The sequence below is a fragment of the Megalopta genalis genome, chromosome 11, assembly GCF_051020955.1.
Source record: "Megalopta genalis isolate 19385.01 chromosome 11, iyMegGena1_principal, whole genome shotgun sequence".
Classification (NCBI taxonomy): domain Eukaryota; kingdom Metazoa; phylum Arthropoda; class Insecta; order Hymenoptera; family Halictidae; genus Megalopta; species Megalopta genalis.
This window is the reverse complement of record NC_135023.1, coordinates 8,479,692-8,502,231: the sequence shown is the minus strand read 5'-3', so window position 1 is coordinate 8,502,231 and position 22,540 is coordinate 8,479,692. Positions and strand designations below refer to the sequence as shown.

The 22,540-nt window shown below is 35.1% G+C and overlaps 5 protein-coding genes across 21 annotated transcripts; 2 read left to right on the top strand and 3 right to left on the bottom strand.

Moving 5' to 3' along the window:
* Positions 1 to 4,878: 4,878 nt before the first annotated feature.
* PGS1 (Phosphatidylglycerophosphate synthase 1) lies at positions 4,879 to 7,661 on the top strand. 3 transcript variants are annotated; one of them, XM_033480335.2, is made up of 8 exons: positions 4,879 to 5,171; positions 5,543 to 5,741; positions 5,814 to 5,936; positions 6,008 to 6,285; positions 6,396 to 6,637; positions 6,710 to 6,946; positions 7,020 to 7,229; positions 7,308 to 7,661. In XM_033480335.2, exons 1-8 carry the CDS (start codon positions 5,140 to 5,142, stop codon positions 7,508 to 7,510), a joined length of 1,524 nt encoding a protein of 507 aa, XP_033336226.2. In that variant the 5' UTR covers positions 4,879 to 5,139; the 3' UTR covers positions 7,511 to 7,661. The 3 variants fall into 3 exon arrangements, with proteins under 3 accessions (XP_033336226.2, XP_033336225.2, XP_076381401.1); XM_033480334.2 differs by having other exon boundaries at positions 4,881 to 5,171; positions 6,363 to 6,637; XM_076525286.1 differs by lacking the exon at positions 4,879 to 5,171 and adding an exon at positions 5,279 to 5,426 and having other exon boundaries at positions 6,363 to 6,637.
* Positions 7,662 to 7,820: 159 nt separating this feature from the next.
* On the bottom strand, positions 7,821 to 11,500 carry eIF3b (eukaryotic translation initiation factor 3 subunit B). Of its 2 annotated transcripts, none has more exons than XM_033480332.2 (11): positions 11,175 to 11,500; positions 10,744 to 10,939; positions 10,218 to 10,530; positions 9,777 to 10,133; positions 9,560 to 9,702; positions 9,353 to 9,488; positions 9,078 to 9,285; positions 8,823 to 9,003; positions 8,507 to 8,747; positions 8,328 to 8,436; positions 7,821 to 8,247 (listed from the first exon to the last, which is right to left on the bottom strand). In XM_033480332.2, the coding sequence occupies exons 1-11, from the start codon at positions 11,308 to 11,310 to the stop codon at positions 8,147 to 8,149; spliced, it is 2,121 nt and encodes a 706-aa protein (XP_033336223.1). In that variant the 5' UTR covers positions 11,311 to 11,500; the 3' UTR covers positions 7,821 to 8,146. The 2 variants fall into 2 exon arrangements, with proteins under 2 accessions (XP_033336223.1, XP_033336224.1); XM_033480333.2 differs by having other exon boundaries at positions 9,078 to 9,273; positions 11,175 to 11,497.
* A 431-nt stretch (positions 11,501 to 11,931) lies between these two features.
* On the bottom strand, positions 11,932 to 13,920 carry RpS9 (ribosomal protein S9). 2 transcript variants are annotated; one of them, XR_004491742.2, is made up of 5 exons: positions 13,774 to 13,920; positions 13,095 to 13,333; positions 12,717 to 12,903; positions 12,269 to 12,456; positions 11,932 to 12,162 (listed from the first exon to the last, which is right to left on the bottom strand). XR_004491742.2 is itself a non-coding variant. In XM_033480348.2 (4 exons), the coding sequence occupies exons 2-4, from the start codon at positions 13,315 to 13,317 to the stop codon at positions 11,991 to 11,993; spliced, it is 582 nt and encodes a 193-aa protein (XP_033336239.1). In that variant the 5' UTR covers positions 13,318 to 13,333; positions 13,774 to 13,919; the 3' UTR covers positions 11,932 to 11,990. The 2 variants fall into 2 exon arrangements, 1 of the variants encoding a protein (XP_033336239.1); XM_033480348.2 differs by lacking the exon at positions 12,269 to 12,456 and having other exon boundaries at positions 13,774 to 13,919.
* Positions 13,921 to 14,328: 408 nt separating this feature from the next.
* LOC117226216 (mitochondrial glycine transporter) lies at positions 14,329 to 17,694 on the top strand. Of its 7 annotated transcripts, none has more exons than XM_033480344.2 (8): positions 14,329 to 14,577; positions 15,038 to 15,129; positions 16,170 to 16,288; positions 16,362 to 16,446; positions 16,520 to 16,699; positions 16,782 to 16,953; positions 17,034 to 17,293; positions 17,386 to 17,694. In XM_033480344.2, the coding sequence occupies exons 2-8, from the start codon at positions 15,076 to 15,078 to the stop codon at positions 17,410 to 17,412; spliced, it is 897 nt and encodes a 298-aa protein (XP_033336235.2). In that variant the 5' UTR covers positions 14,329 to 14,577; positions 15,038 to 15,075; the 3' UTR covers positions 17,413 to 17,694. The 7 variants fall into 7 exon arrangements, with proteins under 7 accessions (XP_033336235.2, XP_033336234.2, XP_033336232.2 ...); XM_033480343.2 differs by having other exon boundaries at positions 14,329 to 14,673; XM_076525294.1 differs by adding an exon at positions 15,275 to 15,315 and having other exon boundaries at positions 14,330 to 15,129.
* LOC117226215 (luc7-like protein 3) lies at positions 15,236 to 22,530 on the bottom strand. Of its 7 annotated transcripts, XR_013034424.1 has the most exons (9): positions 22,030 to 22,530; positions 21,295 to 21,543; positions 20,974 to 21,180; positions 20,741 to 20,902; positions 20,467 to 20,657; positions 20,264 to 20,352; positions 20,044 to 20,154; positions 18,133 to 18,206; positions 15,236 to 15,691 (listed from the first exon to the last, which is right to left on the bottom strand). XR_013034424.1 is itself a non-coding variant. In XM_076525290.1 (8 exons), exons 1-7 carry the CDS (start codon positions 22,132 to 22,134, stop codon positions 20,081 to 20,083), a joined length of 1,077 nt encoding a protein of 358 aa, XP_076381405.1. In that variant the 5' UTR covers positions 22,135 to 22,530; the 3' UTR covers positions 17,304 to 19,930; positions 20,044 to 20,080. The 7 variants fall into 7 exon arrangements, 3 of the variants coding, with proteins under 3 accessions (XP_076381405.1, XP_076381406.1, XP_033336231.1); XR_013034422.1 differs by lacking the exon at positions 15,236 to 15,691 and having other exon boundaries at positions 17,304 to 18,206; positions 19,121 to 20,154; positions 22,030 to 22,528; XR_013034421.1 differs by lacking the exon at positions 15,236 to 15,691 and having other exon boundaries at positions 17,304 to 18,206; positions 19,477 to 20,154; positions 22,030 to 22,528.
* Between the last annotated feature and the right edge of the window lie 10 nt (positions 22,531 to 22,540).

Here is a 22,540-nt window from a genome sequence, read left to right as displayed (position 1 = left end):
TTCGAGTGCACTGGGTGCTGTTGAATCATCGATCGACGCGATCGACGATCATTCGATCATCCATTCACCTGCGTCCATTGTTCCGCGGAATATTTCGTTCCTGATCCAGAGATCTTCTTCGTGTTTCGAAGCACGAGAGAACTTGTGGACATCGCGCCGGGCTCGATCGCCTTTTTCTTAATGTAAATAATTATTGCATTGATCTCGATGCAAGCAATCGTCCACCGCGCTCGTTCGAGCGGAATTTCAGGCGCGTCGCTTCATAAATAATTTCGCAACGTTGTCGTCGTGGACCGCGGATTTTGTGGATTCGCGACGAGAATGGTCGGGTCGAAAAGGAAATTCTGAAAGCGAGGGAAGAATCTGAGAATATTTTTACGTTGCGTACACAGCTTGTGGAAACGATTGGAAGCGGAAAGACATTTTCGCCGGACTCGCGTTCCTTGTAATCGAGCGAGACAGTTTTTATTTCGCGCGAAGATCCGCGGTCCGGTTTTTACAGTCTGCGTAGATTTAACGTGGCAATTGAAGAAATTACGGTTATCTTACCGGGTTTGTTTGTCGGGACAGTTTTTATTTCGCGCGAAGATCCGCAGTCCGGTTATTATAGTCTGTATCGATTTAACGTAGCAATTTAAAAAATTGCGGTTATCTTACCAGTTTTGTTTCACGCTCGTACAATTATCCATTCGAAAAGTCACTGTATTCTTTAGTTTTGTAACGAACGGCCAACTTCCCGTACGGATTTAATATAAATAAATGATTTTCTGCCTCTTCGTCGTCCTTGTCGCGGCTAAAGGAGAATACAAATCGGTTCGTTGCATTCGAGTCGATCGCGCGTAATTTTAATAAGCTCGTGGAACTTTGTTGCTTCTCGCGAATCAGATGCTCGATCAAGAAACGCGATGAATTTTAATGCGCTGTGATGAAACATATTCGCGTCGCAGTAGATTCTCCCTAATTCGCGCTCAGATCGCGCATAGAGATGTACAATTTGAGAGGTGGAGGCACGATTATGCGAGTCTTCCGGGTCGTTTTTATACCGACCAATTGTGAACAATCGTAAGAACGAGCCGCGAGGCTTTTGGATTTGTAACACTGTTATCGCAACGTCGCAAAAAGCGTTGGTGATTCAGTAAATGAATTTCGCAGGAAATACAGGTTGATCAGGTTCCCGGTATTGCGTTTCCTCGTTCACTGCCGTTCTCCTGACTTTTTTTCCTCCTTCCGAGATGGATCCTGGCCGCGCATTCTTTTCCTCGGCTGTTTACAAAGTTCGTCGCACCACTGCCGCGAATTCTGCCCGAGCGTTTCAGAATTGTCGGCTGTGAACCGGTTTCGGGAGTTTTTTTCGTTTCCCTCCGAGCCCAAGGACCCCTCTTGGTTAAACAGATCGGTCTTACAACGTGTCGGGGCCGAGCATTTTTATATTTCTGCATCGATTACCGCGGCCCCCGATCGGAGCTACGCAAACTCGCCTAACAATTTCGCGCTAACATTGGCATCGTTTTGTCGCGAGGGTGCACAATTTTGTTCGGGACGCGTACACACGTTTTTTCGTTCTTCCGTAGATTTTTACGGGGCGCGAGGATCTATTAATTATCACATATTAACGATCTATTAATTAGATTCCGAGGAATCATAAAATTGCGAATTTTTATCCGCAGAAAATTGAATTTCGGAGTTCGCGTTTTATAAGGCGCGTTCGCCTAGAATTTAGTTTCGTTTCAATAAGTTCAATGGGGATTTGTTTGTTTGTTACACGAAATTGAAATCGTTCAATCTTTATAGTAGTATTTCTAATTCTACTAATCTTCAATAAAATTCGAACGATCTGAAAAATTCGTTATATATTTCAGTTGCTTCTAAAATTAGCCGTAACGTCAAGGTTATGTCAAGGTTATTTATGCACATCCGCCTGAACGTCTTCCCGATAGATCGTTTCCGCGTGAATCGTCGTAAACGGGCCGCGGATGATGTGCACTTTATCGCAAATTGCAGCGGGACGGACAAACAATTATGTGCCTGTCGCAATCCGGCCGTTCGACCGTTCTCTCGAATAGTGAGCAAAAGATGCGACAATATTGAAACTTTTTTTCAACGCGACGATCTTAATTCGTGCGACAAAAAGTATCGTCCTTCGCTTCTGTGACGAAACGCCGCGGCTATTATAAGAAGAGCGCGCATCTTTATGCATTTATGCAACGCGTATAGCAGAGCTCCTCGTCGATTCATGATTCCGCGACGACGCCCGTGATCTTATCATTTTTATGGTCACCGATCGTCACAACCATAAACGCGAGACGCGAGACTCGGACAATCGTATCTCCTCTTCCTAAATCGTCCATTCTTGCGCGCGATCTTGTCCGCGAATTAGGGAGAAATTGCTGTACAGTAAATTAAACGGTAAATTTAACCCCTTAACGCACAGTTTCTTTGAGAAAAACCGGCTAAAAGGAATCATTTTTTTTCCTTTTGGTGGAGAATTTTGATATACTGCGCTTTTTTGTTCCATGGAAAAAGGCTATATTTTATTCTTGAATAAATAAGTATTATAGCCTACAATCCCATGTAAATGATAAATATCAATAAAACGATAGTTTTTCTTTGCTTTCACATTATTATTTTCAATTCTCGATTATATTCGAGCGTGACAAATTATAGCAGAATAAAATACAACGCCGCTCGAATTATCTCGAGTGCGCACAGTTTGGCCTGTTTAGCGTGCTCGAATTAACTCGAGCGTACAAGTTAAGGGGTTAATAATTAAATAGATCACGTACGAAACGATCGGCGAAAGAAGAGGGTGAAATACATACATGTTTGAGCCGTTTATTTTGAAAGTGACATAAGTCATTTTTTTTCTTTTTTTTTTAAATGTAAAGATACCGTTCAATTGTAATTAGTGTTACCATTAACTCGATTTTCTTGAAAAAGTGACTTATGCCACTTTCAGAATAAACGGCTCGTTTTCGTTTCGCGCGTTTGAAAGTCCGTTCGCAGCTACCGGTGCCATAATTGCTATCATTAATATCAATCGAGTTCCAGATCCAGGCAATAAAACAATATTATGATTGGATCGTGGTTTGATTTCGACGCAATAGGCATGATCTTTGTCGATGGCAAAAAGCATCGGACAAATAAAGACACGTGTTGGACTATTATACCTGTGCTTTCATAGATCGATCGTTTCACAGTACGCAGCGTAAATAAGAAACCGATAAAATGTGTATCTAAATAAAGATCCGTCGACGTTTCCGGACAACTTTTGTTTCCCTCTGTTCTCGTTAATAGCGTCCACAATCGTCAGTTACTTCGAACATGGACAAACGCAGATACGAATTTCGAGCCACCTGGATTCGTTCGTTTTCTCGGAATGAATTCTCAAATTTTACGCCGGATGCACGCGTCCGGATTTGGACGTCTCCCTAATTATCTTTTCCGTTACAACTGAATGCGCGCGTGATTGCTTGTAGTATAGCGAATGATTTCTTTTGTCCAGGTGAGACGTTACTTCGTTCGATAATGATTTTATTAATACAAGATACAAGAATCAAAGTAAATTCAAAGTAAATCACAGTAAATTCTCCCTGATTGACGCACAGATTGCGCAAAAAAATGGACAATTTTAGAAACGGAGGTACGATTATTCGAGCCTCGCGGTTCGTTTTTATAGTTACCGATTGCCGACAACTATAAAAAGGAGCCACGAGGCTCGTATAATCGTACCAATTAGGGAGAGCCTATCTTAACGTAAATAAGCTTTAGCGCACAACATTAAAATTCATGGTGTTACTTAATCGAGCACCTGATTTGCAAGAAATAACAACGTGATTGGCTTGCCTGTTACGAAGATGCGTCCGAGATAAACGGTTGCAGGAAAGGATAAATAAATAAATTAGTTATTTTACGAGGATCTGTGTCTTCGGTCCGATTGAAAGGAGAAAAAACTGTAGTTGACATGCAACAGTTGAGGAAAAATCACAAAGATTCGGTGCTACGTCTGCCGTACGCGTAATAACAAGTTTCTCTAATTGTCAATTACGTGATTCGACAACTGAATCTCGTCGATGTCGCATCAAAATTCAATATTTCAATATATCAGAACGAGGTGACCGATTTATTTGTTTTCAACTAAATGCATCCGACGTATTTGTTTTCAAATCGTCGAAGGTTTCTTTGTTAACTTGCGGAGAATTTTGCAATAAATATTTCACGTGAAATTAATCAATTGCGTGGATTTTTTTAGCACCCTTAAAACAATTTTCAATTACAATATAGTAGATTCTCCTGAACAATTTAGTGCCCTTGGTTTAGTTTTTTATGCCCTAATTTTGCAATAATATGATTTAATATAATATAATTCAATATGATGTACATATCTTCTCGAGATTATCGAACAAATTTAAGCTGAAATGAAGGCAATAAAAAGGAAGGCTTAGTAGATTCGATACAGTAGACTCTCCTGAACAATTCTGTGCCCTTGGTTTAGTTTTTTATGCCCTAATTTTGCAATAATTAATGTTTTTAGGCGACCCTGCGTTAAAATAGTGGGCGATTGTGGCGCCTCTCGCGGAGAAAAGGTGAAGCTTTGTCGGGGTCCGTACAGCGCCAATTAGTACGGTGGCAAAACGCTCAAACTGTTGGCCAAAATCGACCGTCGGTAATATGGCGAACAGTTTGAGCGTTTTTCCACCGTACTAATTGGCGCTGTACGGACCCCGGCAAAGCTTCACTTTCTCTCCACGAGAGGCGCCACAATCGCCCACTATTTGAACGCAGGGTCAAAGTTTCACTTTTTCTCCGCAAGAGGCGTCACGATCGCCCACAATATTAGGGCATAAAAAAACCAAACCAAGGACGCAGAACTATTCGGGAGAATTTGCTGCATCGAAACGACAACAGAATATATAATTAATAATAATAAAATGCCACGATGATATTGTAATTTACGAACAATTTATCCAGATTCATCTTCTCGTTAAATCTCAAGTTCGATGAGTCTATGGTTCTACATCGTCGTGGTGCCAGAAAAATCCAGAAGATTGCGCGTGATGAATTTCGTATTCGCGAGGGAAGAGTTTAGATTGCGATTTGAAAGATTTATTCTTTGATGATTTATTATATGAGAAACTACTCATGCATAGCGTGATCTGGAAAAATTTTAAACGGTGAGCGGAACACGAGGATGTAGCATACGACGCGTGTCGCGTTAAATTTAATTGATTTAAAGATAAATAAATGTTTGTTAACCTTGTACGCGCGTTTGACGTGACAAAGATGTGTCATGCGTTTTAATAACATTCGATCGATTCTGTGAAATGTTAAGATGAGTTTCGAGGAAACTCAATATCTCGAGAATATATTTAAAAGTAATACGACTTTTCGATGTGTAAAATTTGATTGGAAGCATGTCAATGGAAATGGTCAGGGTCGATTTCGATAGACGATATTTGACATTTTATAAATGAAACTCAATTAATCTTGGTTCTTGAATTGAAGCGAAATGTTACCACCTGTTTTATAAATTACGTTTACGCAGGTTTCCTTCGAAGAAGCTGTTAACCAGTAATAATACAGATATTAAGATTCACAACGAATCCCTTGTCAAAAGAAATATCATACAGATTGCTATGCTAGACGAGGAGAAAATTTTCGAAGATGAGATGGCACAACCCGAATTTCATGCATTATCTTGGTTGTACAAAGTTGCGCCTTGTTTTCCTGTAGACGGATCTAAGGTAAAAACAACGAATTAAATGTACAAATATTAAATCAGAAATTGATTCAGTAAATTTATTCTTTCGTACCAGATTAAAATAATTCATGAACCAGGCATATTTTATTCATGTCTTGTGGAAAAGTGTAAGAATGCAAAGAAGAGAATAACATTTGCATCGCTATACCTAGGCACAGGAAAATTAGAATCAGATTTAGTAAGTATGTTCAATAACTGAAAGCATTATAGAAGAGATAATTAATTATATTAATTTTTTCTTTTTTATAGGTAGAAGCCATAGATAAAGCTTTAAGTTTGAGTAATGGTAATATTGAAGTTAAACTTTTGTTTGATTACATGAGAGGATCTAGAGGTAAATTAAATTCGTGTAAAATGTTGCAACCCTTGCTTAACGGTAAATATGGTCATTGCTGTCAGATATTCCTGTATCATACCCCTAAGTTACGAGGTATCTTAAAGATGATAATCCCAGTCCGCTTCAATGAATTAGTAGGATTGCAACATATGAAATTATACATGATAGATAATGATCTGATAATTAGTGGGTGAATAATCAAATTTATATCTTCACATAAAGCAATTTCAACTAAGCAAATGTCAAATATTAACTAATACTTTTCAGTGCTAATCTTAGTAATGATTACTTCACAAACAGACAAGATCGGTATTTTCTAATAGAGGACTGCAAAGAGCTTTGTGATTTTTATAACGAACTCGTTGAGAAAGTAGGAGAATTCAGTTTTGTCCTCAAACAGGATGGTACCACAGTATTAAATTCGACCAAAAATATTCACCCCTTTAAAGACAAACCAGTAAAATTCATTGAAGAAGCTGCACGTAGTGTAAAAGCTCTATTTCTCAAGGAATTTGAAAAACGTTCCAATGTTGAAAAAATATGTACGTATAAAATACATATATATGTGTATATGAGCATAAATTGTTTGAGATAATATTAAAATTATTCGGTAGCCAAAGATTCGAATGCGGACACATGGATTTTTCCGTTGATACAAATGGGTCAATTAAACATTTACCATGACAGTTATATTACATTAAAGCTTCTAGAAACAGCACAACCAGGTGCCACGCTTAGGCTTGCGACAGGCTATTTTAATTTAACTTCGGAATACAGTGATGCATTACTTAAAGATTGTCAAGGAACGTGCCACCTGTTAACAGCACATCCAACTGCCAATGGCTTTTTCTGTACGTTACATTTATATATGTGTAAAGTAAAAAGTCGAGGATATCTCATTGTTAAAATAAATATCACATTTAGCTGCAAAAGGAGTGGCTGGCGGTATTCCAGCAGCGTATACAAAAATAGAGGAATCATTCATCAAACGTTGCACTAACATGGGCCAAGAAGATAGGATCAAACTGTGGGAATTTATAAAACCAGGCTGGACATACCACGCAAAAGGATTATGGTATTCCCTGCCTGGTCAAAAAACACCGAGTCTAACGCTTATCGGATCGCCCAATTTTGGTAAAGATTATAGTTAGAAAAATATATAATATAACATATAATATCTTTGAATAACTGGAGAAATAATATCAATTTTAGGGTACAGATCGGTAAGCAAAGATTTGGAAACTCAAATTGCTGTAATAACAAAAAATCGAAAATTACAAAGTGAATTGCAAAAAGAATACGAACGATTATTTGCATCTGCAAAACCCGTAACGAAAGGAACATTTACTGAGCAAAATAGAATTCCTCCAACCTGGGTTTGCGCTGCCGTAGCTGTATTTAGATACTATTTCTAAATAGTATATCATTTGCGCCGAATTTCTACCGTATACTAAATCTAAATAGTATTTATTTCATATAAGCAAAGAAATTAATTTATACGAGTTTTTCTTCAAGAATGACGAAATATATTGATTGTATAAAATAAAGATGTAAATAAGAACCACATTATCGGATTATTGATTTATAGTTTTTTTTTTTTAATAATGTACAGTATTTAAAATTAGTGATAAAATATAAATAAGAAATCTAGAAGTCCCTCTCCGTTAATAAATATGATCGATTTCATAGATCCGTGTTATATGGGTTTGATAAATAAAAAGTACATTATTCTGAGGTTATACTGATAATAATTATTTGCTGATTGACATACTATCCTGTATGGAACATGATAAAACTTTATAGTACTACGGTTGCGGCGTTTTATACGAAACGTCGATACGATAGAAATGATCCGAGTTAAACTGCAGAAGTAATATAAGAAAAACTGTTCGTAATCACTTAGAATAGTCATTGTCCACTATTGGGAGTCACGGTTAATGTGACTCCGAAAGATTATTGTTTTGATGACACTTTGCACAAATGATTGAATCGGTTTTGCACTAGAGATTTCCCAAAAATGGCAAATAGAAGAAAGTTTCTCCCACAAAGATTTATTTGTCGTCGATAACGAATGTCTCTTCTTTGACGAAAAATTCGATTACTTCTTCTTCCACATTCTTCGAATCAGAATCTAACTCATCTGTATCGATATCTGAGGAAACAAAATAATTTCAATGTTATGCATTACAAATACTTTGAACTTAATGCTAGAGAAATTATTGTGTTACATACTATTGCGTAGTTCTAAACGTCGTTTCTTCTGGTTGTTCCATTCTTGTATGCGCTGCGATCTGTATTCTTCGAATGACTTCATCGCTGCACATCGTTTCTCAATTAATTCCTGCAAAATAATTTCATTCATAAATTGTTTCACAAATTTTAGATACGCGACATTTTTCTTGAATAGGTACCTTCGAGGCACGCGTTAATCGCATGCGATCTTTGCTTTCGAATTGAGCGGAATATTTCTTCAAATTCTTTTTGATCTCCTTAATTTGTTCCGGTGTCAACAATGTTGGTGGTCTTGGACGCCATAACAGTTGGTTGAATTGGTTAAGATTAACCCTCTTTAAGATACGTCCCTGGAAAGTCCATATCCAGTATCCATTATCAACACTGGTCTTCCAACTAGAAACGGCTGTTACAACATATCTGTAACAAAATCCACGTTTAAATCATCTTATTCATTAAAATCTGAGATTAATAAAAAAATTAATATATTCTCACCGTCCGGTAGGATCCCATTCTACGTCAGACGTTTGATAATGGTCTGTAGAGTTCATGATAGTAAAATCATTAGTGTCAATAAACTCCAAAGCGCCTGCCATGGTTGTTAACCCCGCGAGAACAATAAATTGACCGGAAGGCGACCAGAATAAATGATTGCAAGCTTTCTTCTCCAATTTCTCTGTTAAATGAAACAAATATTAAACACAATATTCTTCTTATATTAAGAAGTATTACACAATTTTTTAAACTTACTGAGAAGAGCAGGCTGATGACCGTACCGTACTTCATAGAAACTAACATTAACGCTAGGAATCTCTCCATGAATAATGGCGAATTTGCTTCCAACAGGTTCCCAAGCAAAGGCATGAATCGGTTCTTTAATTTCCACACTGTCGACTGGAATTTGTTTTTCCCTCATGTGGAAGATTTCGAAGTTGTACGACATACCCTGGTAATAAACCTTTAATTGATTATGCACATACATTGTATAAAATCCTTCAGCTATATTGGAAGATTAATATAAATACCGTGTACTTCTGCTCCGTTTTTTCTTTACGTTTGGCGAAACGATCTACTTTCACGCAAAGATAATCCCCAGACTTCTGCCAATAAATTTTACAGTCGGCCACGTTAAACAAGTTCTTGTTACGTATTTCATTACGGCTGAAATAAAATAATAATTAATATTTTTGTACAGAGATGTGATTACACGCTAAATTTGTGAAAATTATTACTTTGGAATTTCGAGAAGGGTCACTCTAGCTGGAACATCTTTATCTTCAGGTACCCAGTAGGCAAGGATATTATCTGTAGGAGACCAACTGAAATCTCTGATTCCAGGGATCTTTATACTTCTCTTGTCTAACAATCCAAATGACTAGAAATTTATGAATCAATTAATAATAATATCAATAACTGTGTCATAGATAGTATTCAAAATAGAAAGCGTACCGGTGTTTCATAGACACTCAAGATATCTTCTCCCATGCGAGCAAGATATTTGTCATCATATGACCATCGGAAGATGGGCCACACGGAGGAACCGTCTGCTTGAAATGAACGTTTTTCCTGAACGGTCAAAATATCCCAAATTACGAGTCGCTTCTGATCAGAACCAAGATCAGTGCGAGGAGTGTAAGTTACTACATAACGTTCACAAGGTGAAAAATCAATGCATTCAACACCTTTCTGACCGAATTTCGCTTGTTGTAAAAATGGTGGACCTCCCCACAATGCGACACCGAGTTTGTGAAATGTTGACAAATATGTTCCCAGTGGAGACCATTTGACGTAAGTCTCGGTCCAACGCTGTTCGAAATAAGCAATTATTGTATGTATTATGAACAACATACTTCATAATTTAGATAATAAATTAAATAAAAAATATCTTACAGAACGTTCTTCAAGTAATGTTGGTTCAGGAGCAGAATTCTGCCAAACCTGAACAGTAACAGAGGGGCCATTACCACAAAGTACACAAAACTGATCGTAAGCATCTGGTTCTAGAAGATAGTAATGTAAGTCTGTTGCTGCTTTGAATGGCTGTGGTTTGGGAGGTTCCCATTCTTCTGAAATCTCCTCGAACTTCTTGAAGTCAGTAAATAAATTTACTTTAAATGTGTGTTGTTTATCAATTTTGTAATTATTTACAGATTGAGCAGCTGCTAAGGCATTTAGAGGATTATTGTACTCTAAAAATATGTATCTGCAATAAAGAAAGATATTTTAATCTCTGCATAAAATTGCTTACAATGGTTTTACAGGTATATTTTCCACTTGTTTTCTTTTATGGGTTACTGATATAAATTTGTTTGGGCAATCGATAGAATAATTTTTACAAAACCATCATATCAAGTGACAACATTATATCGTAGATTGTGAAATAATGTGTTGTAGATCTAAGAATAGATAAACATACCCTTTTGTGTGTCCATTTTCATTTTTAGGATAGTATTGGTTTACTATTGTACCAAATTTTCCTAAGACTTTGCTAATGACCGATTGAAGTTTTTCTAATCTTTCTGGTTCAACTTGAGGAACACCGTCGATGACAATCACTGATTCCACACCATCTGTCTCTGATGGTTTTTGCTTCAGTATGTCACCAAGAAGTTCTGTAAACACAAAAAGCATAAGGAATTATTTTTTGCTGTCGACATTGTACAACGTGAGACCTTATTCTACCATCTCTATGCTATATTTTAATGAATTTCAGTGAAACTTTTTCGTACAGTAATCGTGACTGAAGAGGTTATGTACGCGTGCCACATTTGCGACTATACGCAGCCATGCCTTCAGTCACCGTACCACAGGTTGCGTTTCGTGTCATTCATTAAAAATCGGGTTTACCTTCATCAGTGATATCGTCGACAAATCCTTCAGGGTCACTGAAATTTGCCTCTTCGTCGTCGTTTAATAAATCGTCATTATTTTTCACAGAATCTTCGTTTTGAGGCGTTTTGTCCGCCAACGTTTTCTTCACCATGTTGGAAACCTCTAAGCACACGCAGTATGAAGTGAAAGTGGCAGCAGGTCACCCTTATGCATTTAATGCAGCCTTTGAGAGATGGAAGTGGTCAATGTTCACAGTAGTCCCTCGGCATACTGAGCTGCACTGAGCGATGTCGGGGGTAAAGCTCTCAGAAATATAATAACGCGGCCTGCACACTTTTCTTATTCACTAAGCTAGCGCGCACATCCCCACCATTTTACTGCGCTTCCAATCTGCAGTGGATCATATCTCAGCAGTAAGCTAATCAGAGTAAAGAAAATTTCTATATTGACCCCCGTTAACGGATCATACTGCAGGCACTATCCATATGCTTACTTACAAATTTAGATGCAATATGTTGTATATATTCACTTTTGTATTTCGCAATTATTCATAAATTTTTTTATTAACATTTTCTGTGTACATAATTACAATTGCTAACTTGAGTCAACAAAGATAGATTTTTCACTCTCATTACTGTTGACATAGTCTTCTTATTCTACGCTTCCATTGAAAGACAATTAGGATCTTATGAACAAAATTGATCGATTCTATACTTAATACTAAACATGTAAAGAAAGGATTTTTTTTTAAATGGGAGAGGATTGAACAAAATAGGAAATTAATTCTTTCTTTATTTAAAAGATACTTTTATTAAAGTATTATATCATTGTTTAATCTTCTTCTTCCTCCGGAGCAGCTCCACCACTTCCCTTTCGCAGGTTCTTCCTCTTTACACGGCCAGGTCTGCCACCACCGAATGGCGATTTCAGTGAGAAGTCAATGTGCTTCTGCGAATCTAAACGCACGATGAAGGATGGAATGTTCACCACCTGTTTGCGTACTCTGAAACAAGATTTGTCATCCACGTTTATTTTCTATACCTACTCCATAATATACCTTCCATTTTTTAGTACATTACTGGACGTTATTTAATGAACAAAGTAAATACCAATCATTATCAATGTGCATAGATCCCCGCTAGTACGACAGACGTTGAGTGCCAGTTTCCTGACACTCAAGTGGCCTGTCTGAAACAAAAACAGCTCTCGAGATTAACATCGTAATTGCTCGTCCATACTTAATGTCATGCCTTTTTAAAACATTTTCGGCTATCAACCGCGTAAATTGTTTGGATACCTGTGGTAGTCAAAAGACTATTATGTTCTAATTGTATCAATGAATCGGACATTGGTATTAACATCATTGCTAACAAGTAGATATAAATTATTTGAAATGTCTCCTGGTCATGAAACCAGAATAGTGATTTGATGCATCTAAACTGGTGATTAAAACAGGACATTGATATTGCCTTAAAGATTAGAAATAATCTGTGCATGATCAGATATTTCTTGCCCAAATTTTAAGGCTTTTGCGAACATATATCTGAAAGTACCAACCGAATGTGACGTTGGCGAATAAGCACACGAGCATGGTGAATAGATTTGGCAAGTCCCAATTTGAATACTTGAGTTTGAAGGCGTCTCTCCAAGAAATCTTCAATCTTCAAACCAAGAACGTAATCGAGTTTCATGCGGCTCTCATCCAATACGCCGATTCTTACCAGGCGACGCAACAGAGCGTTTCCTAGCAACAGAAACTTCAATTAAAAAAGGATAGACAAACGAAATGCAAATATGAACTCATCATTGGTATTCAGTACTAAAAACCAGTCCTCAAAAATTTTAGGACAAGAAGTGTCAGAATATTTTTATACTCATCATCTTATTAACAAAAATTCTACTTTTACTCTTCACTATGAGCAACTGAATCAATACCTTCAAACAGACGTTTGGGATCTTTCTCTTCAAGCGTAAGCAGCTCACGAGCAGCTTTTCTGATATTTGCAAGCGTATACTTGACTCTCCATACTTCACGTTTGTTACGGAGACCGTATTCACCAATAATACGTAATTCCTGATCTAAACGAGCCTTTTCATAAGGTCTCCTGGGTGTGACATAAGTCTTTGAGAAGACTGACGGAATTCGTCCGTTTACCATTTTGTATAGTCGTTACCTACAAACAGTAAAGCAATTTAATAAAATAAAAAAAAAACAAATGAATACATTAATAATTAGAATAAATGGTCATTATTTTATGCGCTTAAAGTAAAATGGACACGTGGTAACCACATTGTGTATATGTTCACAACTAAACAGCGTGAATATTAAAAAATAGTACTTTATTTCATTTCGCTTCATAGAATGTAATTATACATAATTATATTTACGTTAATTAAATCTATTAAGATACCGTAAATCTATTAAAATTTGATCAAAGAAGCATGGAGACACGTGGTGAGGAAGATTATATATATTCGAAAGGCTATACAACGACAAATGATAAATATAATATCATAATTTATATCATTTGTTAAACAAAATCATTTTAATAATGTTCTACGAACTTAAGAAAATAATAATTTCAAGAATATTTAAGGAATAAATGGTACTTACTCAGTCTCCTAAGTACACCGACCATACGTCGTCACAACTGGAAAAGAAATGGCAGAATTTCTCGCATACTCGCACGAACACGGAAAACGACGAATGCAGCGCCAGAACCGGAAATTCGAACTATTTTGTAACTGTATCAATCTCGAACCTGTAATATCGACCGTAATTTACTTTGTATACAAAAGTCTAATAAGCAGTCGTACTTTATGTTGTTCATAATAAAAAAAAAACGTAAAAATTCCATGTATATTCTGAATACGACAAAACATTATGTACATTTATTGAAACAAAATTAACACATACATAATATAGAATGTATATTTTTAGTCCTCGTACATTAAAATATATAGCAAATAATTATAATTTTATACATTAAACATATCCACCTTTATTAAAAATAGCATATTGTAATATTTATATTTATTTTTACACTTACTATTTAGGTAATACATATCTATTTTAAGCATTCGTATCAAACTGAATGTGATAAGACTGGATAAGCCAGAATAGATGCATGCAATTTGTATATGTGTACACATATACATACATGCATGCATGCATACATATTTAGCCACGTATTTGAAGTGGCTACAATGAAAACTTATGTACAGTAATTTTTAGAATTTTTACGCAATCTATTTACCAGACAATTGGTTTAATTAATTTTCAATTGTGAAATGTCGTTGTAGATATGGAACAAACAATACGTCATAGAATACGCATTTTATTTGCACATCATTGACAAACATCGAAGAAGAATTTATGTTGATGTCAAAGACTTTAAAACCGTAGTAGATAACGAAAGTCTTTATCATTTTGGGGATTTTTAAACACATATTCATGTCTTTTTATTGTTGTCGATGTTTTTATACTATTAATATTCGTGAATAAATTTATGAAGTATGGCCTTTTACAATGATATTATCGTATTTGCCACTTGAATAATAAATAAGTAGCATAGTTTGTAAAAAAATAAGAGTGAATTTGTGACGAATGAAGTACAATAGAACTTTGAATTGTAAATTTTTTCATTCTAACCTAACTGTGATTATTACATGTAAACATGTTTTGTTAATAATTAAAGATATTTTATTATTATGAAACATTTAAAAATATGTCTGCCAACAATAATTTGACTTTATCATCTAATAAAATGTTTAAGTATATAACTGAAGTGTGCTTATGAAATTTCCGTATCTTCAGATAAACCATATAATGGAGTAAGTCACGTTTACCACTAAGTCACGTTTAATTCACGTTTCAGTTTGACCTTTCGGACCTTTTCCCTGACTATGTTTTGACATGCAGGGTTATACTGTTGACCCCGAAAGTGGTGAAACGAAGATAAGAGAAGATGTAAGTAGCCGTCACGTTTTCAATGAACTCAGTATCTTATTGACACCGAAGGAAGCATAAAAGAACATTATAGCTCAGTCTCGTGATTTGCTAAAGAACACCTTGATTTACTACAACTCCAACTCAAATATATTTATTTTCCAAGTTTCCGGTACATTTTATATTGTCATGGAAGCTGTGGTATCTGTAAGTACTCCATTTCTTGAATTTCAAAATATGAACTTGTTATAGACTATGATTTTGTATGTATAAGTTATTTAGTTACATAAATTATAATAATAGAAATAAAAATGATTTCTTATTGCATTCATATCAAGATCTTGTTGCTTCCCTAAATTATCGAGGTACTATAAAATTATTACAAACAGAATTTGAACATTATTTTCTATGAGCATTGAATGAAATAAAAGTAATTTAAATATTTCTATGAGAAATACCTCTAATTACAAAGGGTGTACTGGATGGAGGATGATAAATGTGGAGCTGTATTCACCATTTAGTCTCATGTGTTCATTTGTATTATGAATTTGTAAGTTTAATGTCCCAAACTTACATGTACAAGCTGAAAAAGAAAATAATTCATTATCTATTCTACGACTATATGAACATTGAATTATTATAAATTAAAATAACTATTACATTTTTGCATGGTATGATAATGGTAAAATTAATAATACTTTAGTTACAACAGAATATGTTTCCCACATAAAAATATCATGATAATACTTTACAACTAACAAGCACAATTAGTATATTATGCTTGTAAAGAAGAAAAAATTGTGCTTACAAATAATGATAACCTTTGGGACTTTATTCTGTAGATAGTGACTATATTGACGTTTGAAAGGAAATTTATAATTCACGTGAGCAAACTCGTGCAAGATAATATGTAATATAATAATATATTATATTACTGATATACCATTATCTGTGTGTTTGTTCGATTATAAATTTAACGTTCGGAACTTAGTTTTGTAATAAGATTTCCCAAATACTATAAAATACATTATAATAGACAGATATATTTTGTAATTTTTTAGTATCCTATACTGAAGTCCTTTCTTGCGGGATCATTGTCTGGCACATTTTCAACTATTTTGTTCCAACCATTAGATCTTATCAAAACAAGACTTCAAAGTACAGTGAACCTTCATCTTGAGTAAGTGAAAAAAGATATTCTCAATTTTCAAATCACTTTACTCAAGATTTACTTTATTATATTCTTTTGTTAGTTCTCCAAGAAGTGGGACAGTAGGAACTTTAATTCATATAATCGAAAAAGAACATGTGTTCGGACTCTGGAGGGGTATGACACCAGTAAGTAGTTAATTCAATAGTTATTCAATATAAATATGTTAAAGAAGAATACTTATTGAAAATATTTTTTTAGTCCATTACCAGAGTCATTCCTGGTGTAGGATTATATTTTTCATCTATACATTGGTTAAAACACACATTCCATTTAAAAGATCCTCTCACCTCAACAGAAGCTATGTTTTTGGGCGTTACCGCAAGATCAATGTCCGGTGCATTATTAATTCCAATAACAGTAGTGAAAACGCGTTTTGAAGTACGTATAATAGTCAGCTTTCAGCTTTATAAAACTTTCTTAAGAGTAAATAATTCAATGATAACAATTTTTAACTTTATAGAGCGATGTTTATAAGTACAATAGCATGAGAGAAGCACTGAGATTAATTTATAAGCAGGAGGGAGTTAGAGGACTTTCAAGCGGATTAATACCGACATTACTAAGAGACGCTCCATTTAGCGGTCTTTATCTCATGTTTTACACTCGATTAAAAAGTATCGTCGTAGAAACAGGTATATATATATATAATTGCTGCTAAAAAAACACAATTAAATTTCTAGGAGATAGTTATAACGGATATATTTATTTTTAGATTTACCATGCGCCAAATTGTCAGCTCCCATTAATTTTAGTTGTGGAATACTAGCAGGAATGCTTGCTTCTACTGTTACACAACCAGCTGACGTAATTAAAACGAAGATGCAGCTATATCCGAATGAATTTAAAGGCATTCGTAATGCGATCTTCAGGGTTTACAAAAAATATGGTGTGTTGGGATATTTCAAAGGTATTGTGCCACGAATGTTAAGAAGGACGTTAGTAACCGCAATGGCTTGGACTGTATATGAAGAGGTAGCATAACTTTTGACAAATCTTTTCTGCTTTTTATTATTAAGACAATTCTAAAAACAGGTCACACTAATTATTTAATATATTATCTTTAGGTTACAAAAAGTATGGGACTTAAATAAAATTGTTTCCACTGAATGGTATGCTATAAATTGTTTGGTGTCTGTGGACATGAAAGCTGGGTGTAAGTAAACAATTGATACACAGCAAATCGAAAGTCGCTCAACCAACTATTTACACTTGATGTACAGTATTTTTAGTTTGTACAAAGATTTGATAATAGCAAACAATGTAATATAGCAAATATTACTACTATGTACAGTATTTGGATAGAGTATATCCTATCGCTCGATAATGTATTATTGATGTATATACTTATTTAATAAATTATACAGTTCCTTCAATATTACACAATGTTATACATTTTCATTGATCTATTCATAATCATTGGGTTCTGATCATTTTAGAAGTATTTGTACGTCTTTTTTTTTATAGTAGTACTGTTTTATTAATTTCAATTAACAATCTTACGAGTATTACAATGCAAATTATAAACAATTTACCTTGTTGTCTTTGTTTTAATATAGGTATGTATATATATACAGATAGTTTAAAAGTAACATTTGCATCAAATATGAATAAACTGCTAGTAAAACTGATTTAAACATATTTCTGATATTTGTGACATAACGTTGACAATGCTAATTCAAAATCGAACTTCATGATATTTTATTTCTCCGTAATTAATTTCAAAGCACCGCGACATGGTGAAAATTAATTCAGGCGCAGTTGTATAAAAATTACGATCTCATTTGAATTTTTAGATTATGCAAAATCTTTACCTTAATATTACATTAAGCAGTGTGCAAGTGAGCCTGTTGCATTGGTTACATCCCCATGGTATGTCCTCTTTTGTCTGAAAATAGACAACACATTTATTAAAGATTATATTTCCGTTACTGGTTTCATCTCATATTAATTTCGATTGTTACCAAACACCTAGATAACGTGTATCTGTATATTATTTGTTAACCTTGCCTTAATACACGAAATAATTAAAAAAAAAAGTATATCATACTTCTGTCGGCTACATGTGTGGGAAAGCAGATAATAAATTAAAAATGATCATCTTCGGTTGTAACATTGAAAACAAAAACAATATGCATATAAAACTTAAATGTTTATGCTTAACAATACAGTTGTTAATAAAAGAATTGATATCAATCGCGAATGTAAAAATCAATATAAAAAATATTAATATTTAAACTAAGTTAGCATATATTCTTGGAGTTCATTCTTTCCAAAGAATAGAATTTCATTCATCTCAATGTGACAATATAAGATGATCTTCTGTTGTAAGCTATTATTTTTGTAATCTGATCTTTATGTCTAGTTGCTTCGAGAAGCAGATTATTGTATGTGTGTACCATTTATTATGAACAAACACGAATCACACAAATGTAGTGCGCGTATAAAGTATGAGTCTTCTATCAAGCCGAAATGAGGACACGGCAAAAAAGAATGAGACAAGATACGATTCAAGGGGATCTCCTCGGAGCACCATACATATACATATATAATACATGATTCCATGTGACCTGTCATCAACCTTCGAATTGATGTACGATGACGCTAAGAGATCACGACTCTCTAATTAGAAAATTTGACTGAGCTTCGCCTACGTCCTGAGTCTATCAGAACTAAAAATAGCGAAGAGAAAAGGCATGCAAAGGGAAGAAGAGTATTCAGCATGATACATGTGATAAAATATTTCACGAACTTCTCTGAAGAAAATTGATTCATATGATTTGCGACTATATGCCAACTTACAAGCCCAATTAATTCATTCGCTTCATCAATCATAGCCGGGACGGCTGTTAAATGAGTCGGTTTTATATCTCTGGACTATACGTGTGGATTCTTTGTTCTAAAGTTGAATTATTAAAATTACTCTCCATTGAACCTACATAACTTCCCTCGCTAGTTGATAGGTAGATTAGCTCAGCTTTAAACTGAATATGCTCCAATAAATCACAATTAGGGAATAAGGAAAGTAAGAGCAGGAGTTTGTTATCGTAACTTTTAAAGCACTCGAGTATCGCTCCAAAATAAAGATCACCGTTTTCAAAATGTCTAATTTTCCTAATAAAAGGACATGTTTGGTATTATCATTCCGATATAAATACCTCAGAAATGCGTAGTAGAAGCTAGGATTGTATAGTCACAGTCACACAGGGCACTGTTGTGGCAGGTCTACGGAAGTAGGCACTGTTTTCCTCCACTAAACCACTAATTTCTTTTCGATAAAAAAGCTATGCTGTCGTTGAAATTATATAATTGATTTACCCTATGAAGACATTAAACCGATCAAAGCAAGCATAGGTATACCTTCTCCTATCTTGCTCTGTAGACAATATCTATAATACTACATGATAAAAATACCTTTCGTATGGGAACGACTTTTACTACTCCTCGCTCGACATTACCTCGATGCACCTTTTTTCAGTACTATGTTACATAGAGCAAGCACGTCACTTTGAAAATTAAACGCTGTACAATCAGGTCCATATGAAATTTAGTAAGAGTGTTTCTCCGATTATTAGGCAGGACCAGAGACTGGCTCGCTGTGACTATGCCATTCTTCAAAATTACAGATAATTATCATGTATAAATTATGTGCATCTAATGAAACTCACCTGGTAAAGAACCTGTACAGTAATTGAGACGAATATGGTATATTGTTTAGTGCATACCTGGCTTACTTCTCACTCACTAACCAATCAAGAGTAGTTACTTGTGACTTCGACTTCTAGATCGATGGCGACGACGAGCGTGATGACTCGAACTTCGATGATCACGACTTCCTAAAAATATTAATAAGCTTTGTAATGATTATATTGTGTCAAAAGGAATTATTATATCTTACAAAAATATTACTTATTTCCGGTAGCTAACAACGTACTAGATACTCACCTTTATCTCGATGACGTCGGTGATTATCATCATCTCGATGTCTATCGTGCTTATCTCTTGATCTGCTTCTACTTCTATGTCCAGAATTTCTGAATGGAATGTTCATTACATAATATCGTAAATGTTTGTACCAAGCGATTAATAAGTAACCGCTTTGCAGGTATTTAAGGAGTAGCACTAATATTTGATATAGGTATAGTTACCTGTGACTGCTTGAGTCGTGTCTGCCTTTATCATCATCACGTCTACGACGTTTATCTCTTTCTCTATCTCGGTCTCTGTCTCTGTCCCCGTCCCTTCTTCGTCTGTCGAGATCTTCATTAGCCCGTGCTCTCTGTTTCCTATCTTCTTCTCTTCTTTGTTCTTTTTCATCTCGTGCTTTTTCACGTTTACTCTACAAAGTTATATTTATAGCGTTAATGCGTTAAATTGCGTCAGTGATTAAATACAATATTTGTATTATATGTATCAGGTTACCATTATTTCTTGAAGGGCACTTTTCAACCTGGCATATCCAACATGTTGTTTACCCATGAGGTGATCGTCGATTCGTTGTTGAGCATCACCAACAATGAGAAATGCACCACATACATCACATACCTCCATCTGTTTTTCTTGTGCAGCAGCTAATTCAGCAGTCTGAAAAAATTATTCCAGCTTTCACGCGTTCTTAATGCTATTTGTTTTATTACATACTATGCAATATTTACTTGATTATAATGACTGTTATCATTGGATTTACGAAGTGTTTCCCGTTCTTCTTTTAACTGGTCACATAATCTCATTAGGCCCTGTGCTTGTTCTACATTGCCTTGTATACCACTCTGTTCTGCCTCCTCTACTAATTTATTAATCTTCTCTGTTAACAGAGCGATTTGTTCTTCATTTCTTTGAGTCTGCGCTGGTGTTAGAGTAGGCTAAAAGCACAAGAGACATTATTAGTTTTATCAATTCTTTTTCAGTTATAAACTCATGTACATTATTACAACTTTATCCGATAATTCTAAAATTTCTTTAGAAATTATTCTTACAGCTTCTGTTCTTCCAATAAGAGCCAAACGTTGTTTTCCCTTTATGATCTTCCTCTCAACTTCGTTCAACATACTTTGACAAAATCTAATGAATTCATCTTCATATTGTTGTTTCCGATACGAGTAAGGTGCTTTCTCAAACAGCTCTCTGGCTTCATCATCGTGTACACGAGAACATGCACCCAAGTCTGCTCTCGTATTAACGAATAGGTCATGAGGACAAAATTTCACTAAATACAATTTACAGAACTGAAACAAGGAAACAGTTAAATGTTAAAATGATGACAGTAATCCGAAAAGTTTAAAATCAGTGACAGAAACAGAATTTCAAGAATCTTCCATGGATTTTAGGAAGCATTGTCTAAAAAAAAAATACATCTAACCCTTTCACAGTTCACTATACCATTCCTCTGTTGCACATATTTGTTGTATTTCTGTAAGTGCAAATAAATGCATTTTTATTCATGAGAAAATCGATAGTTTCAAAAATAGTTTTCGTTATTTTATTAAACTGTAGAAGGGTCAAAGATTAAAATCGATATATATGTATACATATATGTATACATTCAAGCATACGCATTTATAGTTCTGTACTATCTAGCGTGTACTAAAGGCTAGGGTCTTTTGTATTTAATTTTGTATTTATTAATCGGAAACGAATTTTCCAATTTCTTGGAATTCTACAGTACCCTAACCCCTTGACGATCACATAATCGACGCAATATTTTCACCTACCTCCGGATCTTCCCAATTGAGTTCCTTCGGTTTTTCATTGGGAAGTACGTTTCGGTTCCTTCCCATGAGCTCGTCGAGGAGAGCAGCAGCAGCAGCAGCAGCCATATTCCGAAAATCTTCGTGATCGAATGTCGTTTCTCAGGACCAACTCCGGAACGTACGAACAATGAATGCAAGGCAAAAACGTGTCACTCGTGGTTCAAGTGAAACGAACAATAAACGAAGAGATTGTGTAAATCTAGTCAAACTCGACACGGATCCACACGGACATCGAGAGACCAAAACGAACTGCCGACACACACGTTCTAACCCCGAAGTTTTTCACTCGGAAGGCAATAGTGATGCAAACAATATGGCGACAGCTTACACATCAAACATGCGTGAGAACAAACAATGCAAATTCCAGATCTGCGGTTGTTCGATTCGACGAAAAAGGTATCTCAAACAAACTACGGTTTCCTCGGTATTCCTCTCAATTGTTTCGTAAAATTGTTTCACAGGTTGATAATCT

Bases quoted from the DNA above. Each gene is read 5' to 3' on its own strand.
- eIF3b (XM_033480332.2), bottom strand. From the start codon at position 11,310: ATGGTGAAGAAAACGTTGGCGGACAAAACGCCTCAAAACGAAGATTCT. The intron at 10,531-10,743 runs GTATGTTTATCT...TCTTTATTGCAG, and splicing joins GAAAATGGACACACAAAAGG to ATACATATTTTTAGAGTACA. The intron at 8,437-8,506 runs GTACCTATTCAA...ATTATTTTGCAG, and splicing joins GATTAACGCGTGCCTCGAAG to GAATTAATTGAGAAACGATG.
- LOC117226216 (XM_033480344.2), top strand. From the start codon at position 15,076: ATGCAGGGTTATACTGTTGACCCCGAAAGTGGTGAAACGAAGATAAGA. The intron at 16,700-16,781 runs GTACGTATAATA...TTAACTTTATAG, and splicing joins TAGTGAAAACGCGTTTTGAA to AGCGATGTTTATAAGTACAA. The intron at 16,954-17,033 runs GTATATATATAT...ATTTATTTTTAG, and splicing joins AAGTATCGTCGTAGAAACAG to ATTTACCATGCGCCAAATTG.
- RpS9 (XM_033480348.2), bottom strand. From the start codon at position 13,317: ATGGTAAACGGACGAATTCCGTCAGTCTTCTCAAAGACTTATGTCACA. The intron at 12,904-13,094 runs GTATTGATTCAG...TTCTGTTGCTAG, and splicing joins TCCCAAACGTCTGTTTGAAG to GAAACGCTCTGTTGCGTCGC. The intron at 12,163-12,716 runs GTTGGTACTTTC...ATCTTGTTTCAG, and splicing joins ATTCGCCAACGTCACATTCG to AGTACGCAAACAGGTGGTGA.
- PGS1 (XM_033480334.2), top strand. From the start codon at position 5,140: ATGCATAGCGTGATCTGGAAAAATTTTAAACG. The intron at 5,172-5,542 runs GTGAGCGGAACA...ACGTTTACGCAG, and splicing joins ATCTGGAAAAATTTTAAACG to GTTTCCTTCGAAGAAGCTGT. The intron at 5,937-6,007 runs GTAAGTATGTTC...TCTTTTTTATAG, and splicing joins GAAAATTAGAATCAGATTTA to GTAGAAGCCATAGATAAAGC.
- LOC117226215 (XM_076525290.1), bottom strand. From the start codon at position 22,134: ATGGCTGCTGCTGCTGCTGCTGCTCTCCTCGACGAGCTCATGGGAAGG. The intron at 21,181-21,294 runs GTAAGAATAATT...TTGTGCTTTTAG, and splicing joins TTATTGGAAGAACAGAAGCT to CCTACTCTAACACCAGCGCA. The intron at 20,658-20,740 runs GTAACCTGATAC...ATAACTTTGTAG, and splicing joins GTGCCCTTCAAGAAATAATG to AGTAAACGTGAAAAAGCACG.